Source organism: Eptesicus fuscus, chromosome 15 (genome assembly GCF_027574615.1).
Source record: "Eptesicus fuscus isolate TK198812 chromosome 15, DD_ASM_mEF_20220401, whole genome shotgun sequence".
NCBI lineage: Eukaryota > Metazoa > Chordata > Mammalia > Chiroptera > Vespertilionidae > Eptesicus > Eptesicus fuscus.
Genome location: NC_072487.1, coordinates 29,973,292 through 29,987,762, shown reverse-complemented (window position 1 = coordinate 29,987,762; position 14,471 = coordinate 29,973,292). Strand labels below are relative to the sequence as shown.

At 37.7% G+C, this 14,471-nt stretch overlaps 1 protein-coding gene and 1 pseudogene across 8 annotated transcripts in view; one reads left to right on the top strand and one right to left on the bottom strand.

Annotated features, from left to right (window-relative positions):
• RIC1 (RIC1 homolog, RAB6A GEF complex partner 1) overlaps positions 1-14,471 on the top strand; it is a 139,791-nt gene that overhangs the window by 21,953 nt on the left and 103,367 nt on the right. For 7 of the 8 annotated variants that reach the window (XR_008558304.1, XM_054727263.1, XM_054727261.1 and 4 more), the window contains exons 2-3: positions 831-938; positions 11,951-12,030. Coding sequence is in view for 6 of the 8 variants with exons in the window: in XM_054727263.1 (XP_054583238.1) it covers positions 831-938; positions 11,951-12,030 (188 nt within the window). In the remaining 2 variants the exon portion in view is untranslated. Of the gene's footprint in view, positions 1-830; positions 939-11,729; positions 11,855-11,950; positions 12,031-14,471 lie in introns of those variants that run through there. The other variant, XM_054727266.1, reaches the window with a different exon arrangement.
• Positions 5,482-5,842, bottom strand: LOC103289153 (40S ribosomal protein S26-like; annotated as a pseudogene).

The following is a 14,471-nucleotide window of genomic DNA, read 5'->3' as shown; positions in this document are numbered from 1 at the left end:
CATGCAAGAGTAGGCCTTCCTTCCCCTGGCTGCTGGCACCTGGGACCTGGGCTTCCCTCTGGCTGCAGGCAGGCATCCGGCATCTGGGACCTGGGCTTTCCTTGCAGTCCCTGCTTGGTCCGGAAGGTCGTCCAGAAGGACGTCTGGTCTAATTAGCATATTACGCTTTTATTATTATAGATAGTAAGTCTTGAAGTTGGGTAATGTCAGTTCTCCGACTTAGTTCTTTTCCTTCAACATTGATTTGGCTATTCTGGGTATTTTGCTTCTCCATTATCCCGTTGTGATGGGTTACACTAATTGATATTCAAATATTGATTCAGCCTCACATACCTGGAATAAAGCCCACTTGTTTGTATTTTATAATTCTTCTTATACATTGTTGGATTAGATTTGATCATTTGTCTGGTTTCAGTATTAGGGTGATGCTGTCCTCATAGAAAGAGTTAGGAAGTATTCTCTCTGCTTCAGTCTTCTGGAAGATATTGTGGAGAATTTGTTCCTTAAATTTCTTCCTTAAATATTTGGTAGAATTCACCAGTAAACACATCTGGGCCTATTTCTGTTTTTTTTTTTTTTTTTTAATGATTATTAATTAGAGATTCAATTTCTTTAATAGATATAGGCCTATTTAGATTACCTTTGTTTTTGGTTATTTTTAGTTGATTTCCTTGGACTAATTTAAGGTAATTAATGATTTAGTATTTGATTATGTTTTATTACACTTTTAGAATCATTAAAATATTTTGAGTACTTCATGATAAATTATCTTACATTTGTTTGTATATATTCTTATAATACATTAATAAAACACAACTCTCTTCTTCCAGCCTAGTGTGTTAATCGTAACCTACAAGGAACCTGCAAAATCATCTTCTCAGTTTGGATCCTACAAGCAAGCTGAATGGAGGCCAGATAGTACAATGATAGCTGTGTCAGTAAGTAGATTTTTCAGCTTTAACAGTGTTTTCTTATGAAATCATTACATTGCATTAAACTTGATTCTCTTAGGTGACTTCCTTTCAATTTTTCATACCCATTAGTGTTTTATCTTCTATGATAGAAATTGCTGAACCAAATCTTCTATTCAGGTTATTTTTAAAAATATATATTTTATTGATTTTTTACAGAGAGGAAGAGAGAGGGATAGAGAGTTAGAAACATCGATGAGAGAGAAACATCGATTAGCTGCCTCTTGCACACCCCCTACTGGGGATGTGCCCGAAACCAAGGTACATGCCCTTGCCCGGAATCAAACCTGGGACCCTTGAGTCCGCAGGCCGACGCTCTATCCACTGAGCCAAACCGGTTTCAGCTATTCAGGTTATTTTTATTGTATCTTCTTTCTTGATTCTTCTACTTCCTCCCATTCTAAATGTAGTGCCCATATCCTTTTCTGTTTATTCTTCTAACTCCTATTTTGTCCTTGAAGTCTATTTAATTCAGATTTTTAAAGCTTTTATCTATATTCACACAGTACTTCCAAATTTATACAAGTCCCTCTGTTCCCAAAGATGTCTCATAAAAATGATAAACTTTGTGTTTATGTCATACTGAATTCTCATTTGCTTTTGGATCTATTTCTGCATTTCTTTTTTCTATTTTTTTAAATCCGGTTAATTTTACCTTTTTAGCTTATGTTTTGTCACTGTCATCTCTTGGATTGTCATCATTACCAAATTTGAATTAGCAATAATGTAAATAGTTAAACATTTATTGAGCAGCTCCTACATAAGTACTTTTATAACTAGTTTATGTAGATCATCTCATTTAATCTTTAAGTCAACACTTTAGAGTAGATACAATTATCCTTTATAGTAGATAAATATATTGAGGCTCTGAGAAAATAAGTTTTATCCAAGGCTATATAGACAGTGTATATTGAAGAGAAGGAATTTAAACTTAGGTGCTCAGATTCCATTTACTATACTCTTAACTACTACACTGACTTATCTCTCTGGTTTCTGTCCTTTTCTAGTCCATGCTATATAATGCTGACTGGGTTAATCATCTGAAAATGATCTACATGGTCAAAAATATTGACTAGTTTCTCACTTCCTATGGTAGAGGTCTTGCAGACTACCAACTATACACCAGGTCTACTCTGCTGCCTGTTTGTGTATGGACCATGAACTAAGACTATTTTTATGAATTTAATGATTGAAAAAATCAAAGAGGGATAATATTTTTGGCATTTGAAAATTACATAAAGTTTAAATTTCATTGTTTATAAGTATTTTTCTTGGAGCATGAAAATATTTATTTACATGTTGTCTATGAGTGTTTTTAAACTGCAACAACTGACTTGAGTAGTCCTGACAGTGACCACATGTGACACTTCCACTCTTCACTCTCCTGTTCACACTATAAATTATAATAACACATTTATAAATTCAGTGTTTCAAGTGCCATGCATATCTCCATACCATGACTTCTTTTGATTATTTTTATTACTAGTGCATACTTATTATGTCAGAAGAAGGGGAAAATAGACTTTGGAGTGTGGATTATTTTATTATTGAATTAGATAGCAAAATATTGTTATGTAGTAACACTGGAGTGAAGCCAAAAGAATATAAGTTGACATTATCCAAATTAGTACTTAGTTACTAGTAAGTACTAATCACAGTATTTCCAACTCAGTGAAATTAATAGTTAGAAAAATTAGAAATTTTTTAAAAGGGAAAAAAATATCTCACCATACCAGAAATTCTTCACAAAAATGAAAAAGGAAGTGCAACCAAAGTAAGTTTTCTTGGTTCTTGATAAAGTGACAAATGTTACAGTACTGCTCAATGTTTTATGTGAATAATCAATGTAGAGTGTGCAGTGATTGAGAATCACTCCCTATGAATATAGCATGGGTAGAACAAGTTCGGGTGTAAAGATTTTCAAAGAAGTTAAGAAAACACTAATTCAGGACAAGCTGAGGTAGAATCCACTAACGTGTATTTTAACTGATGATGGTAAAAATATGTGTGGAACAGAAAAAAAGCATCTAATCTAATAATAGACAAATATGCAAATTGACCATACCTCCAACACACCCACAAGCCACGCCCACAAGCCATGCCCACCATCCAATCAGAGCGAGTATGCAAATTAACCCAAACCAAGATGGCTACAGCCACAGAGAGCAAGGTTTCCTAGGTAACAGAGGAAGCCAAGCTTTCGGCCAGCTGTTGCAGGCCTAAGCCTCCACTCAAGCTACAAAGTTTCAATTATAGAAGGTAAACAAATTCAAACAAATGGTGGCAGAATGGAGCTTGAGAGAGCAGGCCAGGGTTGTCGCCAGCAACAGGGGAAGCAAAGCTTTCCACACACCCTGGCCGGGCCCACCCGCTTAAGGCAACAAAGTTTCAATTATAACCCCAACACAAATGGCTTTGGGCTTCAGAGGGAGCCCCAGGCTTGGCTCTGCTCCAGGCTACAAAATTTCAATTGTAGAAGGAAAATAAATTCCAGATACCAGGGCCTCCGCTTGCGTTGCCAGGGGGCGTGGCCGGCCTGCAAACCACCACAGGCCCCTCTCTCAGGCCGCCCCACACCCCCAGGGTACCCCACCCTGATCAGGGACACCCTTCAGGGCAAACCAGCTGGCCCCCACCCCTGTACCAGGCCTCTATCCTATCTAATAAAAGAGTAATATGCAGATTGATCATCACTGCAACACACAATATAGCTGCCCCCATGTGGTCAAAGATCCTGCCCCCATGTAGACACAGGATGGCCACCACAAGATGGCCAGCAGTAGAGGGCAGTTGGGAGGCACCTGGCCTGCAAGGGAGGGCAGTTGGAGGTGATCAACCCTGCAGGAGAGGGCAGTTAGGGGTGACCGGGCCGGCAGAAGAAAGAAGTTGGGGGCAAACAGGCTGGCAGCAGAGTGGTTAGGGGGTGATCAGGCTGGCAGGCAGAAGTGGTTAGGGGCAATCAGGAAGGCAAGCAGGCAAGCAGTTGGGAGCCAGCAGTCCTGGATTGTGAGAAGGATGTCCGACTGCCCGTTTAGGCCCGATCCCAGGGATCGGGCCTAAACGGGCAGTCGGACATCCCTTGAGGGATCCCAGATTGGAGAGGGTACAGGCTGGGCTGAGGGACAACCCTCCTCCGTGCACGAATTTCGTGCACTGGGCCTCTAGTAGTTATTATTTAGTTGGACAGATTTACCAAGTTTGTGCACATGTAAGCCCTTAAAGCCTGTGGTTACTTTAGGGTTTTGTCAGAAATACAAGCTAAATATCCTGATTTGTTCAACACCACAGCTATTTGATGGCTTAGCAGTCAGTGGTGAAGGTTTATTGTGAATTTTTTGAGCTCTGGGGCTGAGATAGAACTTGAAGAACCACCTGCAGATACTTATCAGACACTGAATTACTTTGGAAGATAGCTTTTGCTGCATTCTTGGTATTATTGTCTAATGTCTTCAATCTAAAACTACAAAGCAAAACAGTGCTTGTATGTGAAATGTATGTATGGTAAAGTCATTTGATGACAACTAATTTTTGAATCACAAGTAATGTCAGACTGCTTGTCATACTCCCACAGTTTTCAAAAGTTCAAACAAAAGAAGTAAGATTTCTATTTCCAACAAAAATTAGCAGTAGATATATTTCCTGAGTACAATTTTTCAGACCTTGTTGCAATTGCAAAGGAAATTTCCATATTTCAAAATCCATTTAATCGTGAAAACGAAGAGTGTTCCACCTCACCTTCAGCTGGAAGTAATTAATCTACAAGGTAAGGACATGTTAAAAGGCAAACATCAGGAGAAGAAACTAGTCGACTTCTATAATTGCCTACCTAGTGCTATAGTCAATTAAAATAATATGCTCAGATTGATATCAATATTTGACAGTACTTGTGTGAAAAGATGTTTTCAAATATGAAGTATGTAAAATTTAATTACAGACCAGCATTTATAGAGGAAACTTTGAAATCTATTTTGATGATAGGGAACACCAACTTTAAACCCCAATTAAGCAAAAATGTTATTCCCATAAATGAATTTCATTCTCTTTAGTGGATGTGTATTACAGAGAAAAATCGTACTCAATCTTTCTTTCTTTCTTTCTTTCTTTCTTTCTTTCTTTCTTTCTTTCTTTCTTTCTTTCTTTCTTTCTTTCTTTCTTTCTTTCTTTCTTTCTTTCTTTCTTTCTTTCTTTCTTTCTTTCTTTCTTTCTTTCTTTCTTTCTTTCTTTCTTTCTTTCTATATATAGTATTGATTTTTTACAGAGAGGAAGAGAGAGGATAGAGAGTTAGAAACATCAATGAGAGAGAAACATTGATCAGCTGCCTCTTGCACACTCCCCATTGGAGATGTGCCCGCAACCAAGGTAGATGCTCTTCACCGGAATCGAACCCTGGACCTCTGAGTCCGCAGGCTGACGCTCTATCCATTGAGCCAAACCGGTCAGGGCTCTTTCTCTCTCTTTTTTTTTTTTTTGAAGCGCAATTGCACTTATTTTTCCCCAGAAGAACTTTTCTTCACTCCTTTAAGCCTTAGCTCCTTACATGGGCTTTGGTGGAGGTCGTGGGGCAGCACCCACAGGTCTAAATCAGGGTGGGCGTGTTTGGTCCTTTCAGGCTTCATGAGAACGATTCCTGACTACCTTGCTGTGAATGGCACAGCTCACACAGTAGTGTAGTTTTACATACAGCTTGGGAAGCACATAAGCGTCGAAGATACTCGCTTCAGAGATGTCCCTAACGGCTGCAGCTTCTACTATGTTTCGAATGACATACTTCTTAATGGCCTTGTCCTTGGGCACGCACCTGGCGCAGTTGGTGCACCGAATAGGCCTTGGCCTTTTTTGGCACGACCGTTATTCCTTCTTTTTTTGGTCATCTTGGAAATGAGGACCTGAGAGGGCTCAATTTTCATTACTATTCTATTTGGAATTTTGTAACAAAATTTTTGAAAATTTGTTTTCTCTATTAATTTTTATTTTTGTGTGTTTCTGGTGCTTTTGACATCTTGGGGCCTTGTGACCCTGGAGACACTGTGACTCCCAGGGCTAGCCAATCCTAAAGATAGTGAAAGACTCATCTATTGGTATACCTTTCATATACAAACCAAACAAGTCATAGCTTGTGCCCCTAGTCACCTCCTATATGAAGCTCTTATAACTCTGGGCCTCCATTCCCCGTCCTAGTAACTCAAGGGTCAAGTACCAGCCTCTACACCCCCAATATAGGGGAAAAAAATCCATTAGCTTTCTTTTTAGAGCAGAAATAATTTCACATTAATTTATTAACTTTTTACAGTCTACTAAATATTAAGAAAGTAAAGAAGTTAGAAGAAATTATTTCTGTTCACGTTGGGAAGCTAAATGCATACATAAGAGAATATAAAAACAATTTACTATTTTTGGCTATTGAAAATAAGATTTTTATTTCACCTGGTTATTGCTGATAGTCTTTTTCTAGTACCTTGTGAAGATGTCATGATGAATTTAATTTTAGCTACTGTAGTCTGTATTAAATATACTGAGTAAATGCTGATGGGATTCAAGTTAATTCATCTATTTGTTTAATTTAAAATGTGAATTAATGTTTTAGCTAATATGAATTTTTATGTACATATAGGAGTATAAGTAGATTTTATGAAAATAGACTTTTTAAAGAACAATTTTATGTTCACAGTCAAATTAAGAGGAAAGTATACTCCCTTTTCCAACATATGCATAGCCTTCCCCATTATCAACACAGTTTACATTGTGGTGGTGTTATAGTACCCTTGTACATTCTGTGAGTTTGGACAAATTAGTAATGACATGTATTTACCATTATAGTATATACAGAGTAGTTTTATTCTATCCCCCAAGTCTTCTGTGCTTCTCCTATTTATCTCTTCCTCTTTCATACCCCTGGCACTTGCTTTTTTTTAAATCCTCATCCAAGGGTATGTTTATTGATTTTTAGAGTGAGAGGAGGGGGGAGGGGAGAGAATACTTAAGCTGACAGAAACAAGAAGAAAACTATCAATAATTCTACCATTCACAGATAATTATTAATTTTTATGTATGTCCTTATATATATTTCATGGATATTTGCAGATGCTCTTATAGTTAATAGCTTATGGATTTTGAAAAGCGATTGAAGCCCTAGTTGGTTTGGCTCAGTGGATAGAGCGTTGGCCTGCTGACTGAAGGGTCCTGGGTTTGATTCCTGTTCAGGGCACATGTCTGGGTTTCGGGCTCCATACCCAATAGGGGGCATACAGGAGGCAGCTGATCAATGCTTCTTTCTCATCACTGATGTTTCTATCTCTCCCTTCCTCTCTGAAATCAATAAAAATAATATTTTTAAAAAAGAATTATAGTGATTGAAGTCTATTAGTTTTTGTTTTGTTTTTTATTAATTCTCACCCAAGGATATTTTTCCATTGATATTTAGAGTGGAAGGGAGGAAGAGAGACAGCGAGAGAGAAACATTGATGTGAGAGAGAGACATCGATGGGTTGCCTCCTGCATGCACCCCAACCAGGGCCAGGGATCCAGCCTGCAACCGAGGTATGTGCCCTTGACCGGAATCGAACCAGGGACCCTTTAGTCCGCAGGCCAAAGCTCTATCCACTGAGCCAAACTGGCTAGGGCAAAGTCTATTTGTTTTTAAATCCAAAGTGATACTACTATAAGTGACTGGTAATGTCATGTTTGATGGCGAGAAGATTTGGTAAATCTCTGAGTTTTATAAATAGATTATCTGAAACATAATTTTTTTCTTTATAGAAAGCTATCACAAAGTTTCATAATTTGCTTTTTTGACTTATATTATGAACATTGTTTCATTTCAGCATTCTTCTGTCACTTGATTTTGAATGTCTGCATAGGATTCTGACTTACAGATGAGTGTATTTTTAAATTGTTAGATATAGGAATTTTTATCACTTTTCACACAAAATTGGGATCTTAATTTACACCAGTGATGGGCAACCTTTTGAGCTTGGTGTGTCAAACTTCGCCAAAAAACTGAGCATAACTCGGGTAGTGTGTCACTTTGAGGAAAAAACATTATTTTGCAAATGTTTCATCCTTGGCATGCGGCGGCCGCGTGTCATCAGAAATGGCTACGCATGTCAGTGCTGACACGCGTGTCATAGGTTCGCCATCACTGATTTACACATTACTCTGCAACTTTCTTTTTTTACTTAGTATATTATAACTATCCTTCTAGATTAATATATATATATGTATGTATATATATATACACACACATACTTCTAATTTAATTTTAGTATTTGTAAAATATTCTATAGTATGGAAGTTTCTTATTTACTTTGCTACTTTTTACTTGCTGGACATTTGGCAACTATGCACAGTGCTACAGTAAACATTATTATACATGTATCCTTTTATATTAGTGCATTTATTTCTTTAGTACACTTACCCCTATGTGGGATTGCTGGGGCAAAGTATTTATGTATCTTCTTTTTATTTTATTTAATTTTAAAAATATATATATTTTATTGAGTTTTACAGAGAGGAAGGGAGAGGGATAGAAAGTTAGAAACATCGATGAGAGAGAAACATTGATCAGCTGCCTCCTGCACACTCCCTACTGGGAATGTGCCTGCAACCAAGGCACATGCCCTTGACCGGAATCGAACCTGGGACCCTTGAGTCCGCAGGCTGACTCTCTAGCCACTGAGCCAAACCGGTTAGGGCATGTATCTTCTTTTTAATAAATATTGCCAAATTATTTTTCAATAAAATTTTATCAGTTCCAGAATTACTTCTTCCATGTTCTTAAGATTCCCATTACCCTGCATTTATGCCTGCATTCGATTCATAAAAAATGGTCTCTTCATTTTAATTTTCTTTTGTTTTATTGCTAGTGAGGTTTGGTATTTTTCACATGTTTATTGGCCTTTTGCAGTTGTTCTGCAGGTTGCCTGTGTTTGTTTATTTTTCAAACCTAGTTCCACGTTAGGTTTCTTCACTGTGCCTCCGATGCCAGGAGAATTTTCTGCACATATGGTAGTCCTTCACAGACTAAATGAAATAAGTAATGTCTCAACATACCATTCTGTAACCATGGTAAAGGATATCCTGTCTCGGTATAAGATTCTTAGATTGAGATTCTTTTTTTTCCAGCCATGAGATACTGTTCTAATGCCCTCTGGTTTCTATTGTTAGTGATGATAGGTCTAGTGCTAATCTGATTCTTTTTCCTTTGCAGGCAACCTGTTCTTCGTTTTTTTTCTGAATGATTTTTCTCATTATCATTAAAATTGAGTCATCTCTGCTTATTATCACTAGATTATTTTAAATTAATCTCCCTCTTTCTCCTTCTACAGCCTTCCCCCCCCCCTCTTAAAACTGAATCTCAGTGTCTTCTATCTGAAGATTCAAATGTTTCTGCAGCTAGGGAATTTGTCTTTTATTATTTTTTAAATAATAGAAGAACAGAACAAGATTTGTCATGTCCTATGTTATTTCTTGATTTTTTACTCACTATTTGTAAACCTCCCAAATTTCTCCTTCAAGTCTCTAAACTTTCAGTAATTATTTCATCTCTATATATTCTGAGATTGTTTTCATTTAATCTTCTGGAGTAAAAGGTTCACCTCCCACAAAAAAATTATTTTTTATCAGTTCATCTGTTGAATTTTTCTATTAGGAAATGTTTAGCTCTGAAAACTCTTACGTTCTAACTAGTAGCCCTGCGCATGAATCTGTGCGCCAGTAGGTCGATGCCGCCCTCCTGTAGCTCCGCCCACTGCCCTGCCCTGTAGCTCCCCCTACCGCCCCCCTCATAGCTTGCTGCCCTGCCCTGTCCTGTAGCTCTCCACTGCCCTCTTGTAGTTTGCTGCCCCACCCTCCTACAGATCCGTAATCAGGTTGTTAGGTGGTTGGTGGTTACAACTCAGGGTGTAACGGATAATTAGCATATTCCTCTCTTATAATAAAGGATTATATAGGATAATATCTCTTGAAAATCCTAAATATTTTTTTCTCTTAATTTATTTGCATTCTTCTCTCTCATCTATGTAACTCATTAGTGGGATCCATATATTTTAGCCATTTAGTTAGGTCTTCCATTGTAAAGTTACTGAGCTCCCATAAAGCGGAATTTTCCTTTCTTGCATTCTGTTTGCTACCCATAGAGGTCAGGCTTTCCTGTGGGTCTTTCTGGCCATGCAAACCAACAGGAGTTAGCTCAAATGGTAGTTTGCAGAGGCAGACAGCTTACAAACTCTTCTCCTATGTTGAAGCTTAGCATGCGTCTCCTCTACTCTCAGGCAGTTTCTTCTAGTTGAAGGACCTTAAACTGAAGGCTCCTCCAGACCCTGAGGTCTGGGAGAAATGTAGTTCACCACTGCAACCTCTATGCTGGCTGGAGTCATGGGGTTATGTGGACGGTTCTGTCAGTATCCACTTCTGGGAGCAGTCACATTCAGCCATGGGCTTTTGCTTTTAAGTCTTACTTAGGGAACCAGAACCTCGAGGAGTGGCAAAGCAGAACTTTCCCTCATCCTGGTCCCAAAGCATCCATTCTCCCCAAAGGGAACTCAAGAGCATCCTCCAGGCCCATCCACACAAGTTTTGGTAAAGGTACTCTGAGAAGGAAAAGGTTAGAAATGTGTCCTCTGTCTTTCCATCTCACCAGAACCCAAAAACTCAACTTAAAGTAAACCATTTCTATGGGTTCAACTTAATTGCCTCTTCCTACAAAAGAAATTGTTTTAAAATTTTCTTTCTAACATTATAATGTAGATTAATGCAAAAGGAGAATAATTATCCCATCTAATAAAGAGGGAATATGACCGGAATTGAACCCAGGACCCTTCATTCCACAGGCTGACACTTTATCCACTGAGCCAAACCAGCTAGGGCAGTTTTTCTAAATTTTAAACAATGAATAGATATTCAGGCACAAGGAGCATTGAAATCAATTTTAAGTACTGTCTCATTTCTATGATTATATCTGACAAATACACCATTGTATTCATTGATCTTTTTATTTTGTGTTTTTTTATTTGAGAGAGATAGAGACAGACAGACAGACATTGATGTGGGTGAGAAACATCGATGGGTTGCCTCCCACACCCACCCTGACGGGATCAAACCAGAAACCGAGGTATGTGCCCTGACTGGGAATTGAACCCACCATCTTTTGCGGTATGGGACAACACTCCAACCATCTGAGCCATACCAGCCAGAACAGCACTGGTGTATTTAGGCATATGTGTATTTTCATTGTAACCTTGCTTATAATAGGAAAACACTCTGGCATCTTTTGATTCTGCATTCCCATCTAGTCACCAATATGCTGCTAAGTCCTATCTCTAGTTTACTGTCATCCTTTTCTCTTTATTCTCATTGTCATGACCTTAGTAGAGATCATTTTTATGTAGGTTGCCTAGAACTCAAAACTTTTAGCTAGTATTTTTCTCCACTTGAAATGCATCTTAATTGTGCATAGCGAAGTCACAGCTCTTATATTATTATTTTAAAACCTTGCATTGGCTTCCCATTGCATACAAAATACGTTTAAAACTGCTTAGCCTAGTATTCAGGGTCTCCTGTTATCTGGCCCCATCCTGCCATTCCAACTCCCACTGCTACCTTTAATACTCCCCTTCACACCCAGATAAATGGAAGTCTGTTCTACTGCAACCTGAGAGTCACTGTAACATGAATTAGAATGTAATTTGTTTGGGAATAAAGGAAAGATGTCAGTTTACTTTAGAATTCCTTTGTTTCATTGTGATATTTTTTTCCTCCCAGCATGTTAAGATATTGAATCACCAAATAACAGCTGAGAGCAGTTTCTAAAGGAGTGGAATATAGCAAGTTGCAGAGCAGTGCAATCCTGTACACAGTACACATTCATCTCATTTCCCTTCATCTTGGTATGACAGAACTGTTTCGGAAGTGATTATTGTGTGATTCTGCTGGTTCTCATAGTCTTACCCTTTAATTTATTGTAAATAAAATTTATCTTTCAGACGGCAAATGGCTACATCTTGTTTTTTCACATTACATCTACAAGAGGGGACAAGTACCTTTATGAACCAGTGTATCCCAAGTAAGTTCGTTTTTCATTTTAATATTTGATATGCACATTTTGAATTTACAAAAAACATTACAATTCTGGGTTGTCTGAAGTGATTAAAATAAGCTAAGCTAGCATTTCCAAAATAGTGTTTAAAAAATTACCAGGTCTTTGAACTGTCATTACTTGAATAAAGAATTCTGTAGTTAAATAAGTCTGAGAATCTTGGGTGAATGTACTATATCCCTTCTTAGACAATCAGAATTACTATTAATATACTCCATTTCTAGCATTCTCCCATCCTTACAAGGAGCTGCTAAGAGATCATGATGAGGGAGCGGTGAAATGTCTTAAGTAAGTTGAAAGGGCACTTTTTCTTGTATAAATTTTTGTATGTGAATAGAAAAGAATTTGAGGGAACATGGACTTAGATCTTTAAACTATGTTATTCTGTATATTTTGCATTTTTTTTCTTATCTTTTTTTAACCTTTTGAAGTGAAAGAATGTTTTATTGAAAGAACTTTGGAAATAAAAGAATATATAATTTTAAAGAATAACATATTTTTTTAAAAAGATCAAGTCATTAACGTTTATGGAAATATAGATAAGTATCTCATTTCTAGGTGATGGAAGATGGCCAAAGTTTATCATGTATGATAAGGAAGAAATTAAAGAAATTAAAGGGAAAATTGATTTTATTATGTGAAAATTTACATTTCTGAGAATAGGAAAAAAAGAACAACATTAAAAGGGCAAGTAACAAACTGGGAAAAATTTTGCAGTAAATAAGACCAAGGCTTACTATTTTTATAAAGGAGCCATATAAATTGCTAAGAAACACAAAGATTTCAAAAGATAAATAGGCAAAAGCAATCTCAAAAGAAAATATAATTAACCAGCATTAATTAGTAACTCTAAACAATAACTCAAAACAAAACATTAAATACAACAATTTTAAAAGACACATTTCAGTATATAAAAATAGTTGTGGAAGAATAGTAAAATGTGTTTTGCACGCTTTTAGTAGATAAACACAAAGGTGGGAGTCAACTGTGGTATATTCTCCTAAAATAATATGCATCTTTAAATATAATGTCTCAGAAAAATTTATAAACTTGAGAATCTGATCATATAATGCCTAGTGAAACAAGTCATACAAAATTATATACGTAATATGACCACTACTTTGTAAAACAAAACATAAAAAATCACCTAAAGAAAAACGCTGGAATAATACATATATTGTTATTGCTCCTGAATGGTAGAAGTATAGTGAATTTCCAGCTTCCTTCAACTCTTGAACTTTCCAAAATTTTTTATATTTAAAAATCCATGTATTTGAAAATCTAAAAAAGGCCACAATTTTTAAAAAATGGCTTTGTGAAAGTGTTTCTTCAAATAACATTTGTTAAGATTATTGAGAATACATTTTGGGAAAGGCTAACATACATCATGTAGCTCATAGCTTTTAGGAAACTAGATTTTCCTTGATGCTATTAGTCACTTCTTTTTGTAAGAAATATAGTGTTAATTGAGCTGTTCTGAGTTTTGGAAATTTTTGTAAAGAACAGAAATTCTTTTGATGATGGAATTTAATTTAAATAAAAATCTTTAATGCAAAGACCCTTTGGCAGAAAAAGTATAATGTTAAAATAGTATGGACATTGTAATAGGTAGTTGATACATTTAGAAATTTTAAATATAAAGCTTATTTTTTCATTCTAAGTAGTAATTTTGTGAATCTTATTAAGAATTTGTAATCAGTGTCTAAAATGTCATTTAGTTGTGCATTTTGAGCTACTGCATCTAAGTCGATTTTAGACATGCTCTTGTCAATAAAAAGAATAATCAGGATAATCTGAACTTAACTGGAATAATTTATACTATAATAGATGGGCTGGGTCTTGAAACAGTGAAAATACTGTTTTCTTTATTCCAGCTCACTAACATGACTTACATATATACTTACTAGAGGACCGGTGCACGAAATTCGTGTACGGGGGGGGGGGGGGGGGAAGGAGGGTCCCTCAGCCTGGCCTGCACCCTCTCCAATCTGGGACCCCTCAGGGGATGTCCAACTACCTCTCGCAATCCGGGACCACTGGCTCCTAACTGCTTGCCTTCCTGCCTGCCTGATCGCCCCTAACTGCTCCCCTACCGGCCTGATTGCCCCTAACTGCTCTCCTGCTGGCCTGATTGCCCCTAACCACCTCTGCGTCGCCCCACACCCGAGACCCAGGATTCCCTTCTCCGGCCGGTTGCAGGAACCCGGGACCTGGGCTTTCCTCCCTCTGGCTGGCCACAGGCACCCAGGACCCAGGCTGGCTTCACCCGGGCTAGCATAGCCGCAGGGGACTGGGACCATGGGGTGGGCGGCTTGTCCCTCTCCCGGGTCACAGGTGTAGGCGCAGCCGTTGGCGCCTGGGACCGTGGGGTGGGTGGCTTGTCCCTCTCCTGGGCTGCAGCCCCAGCC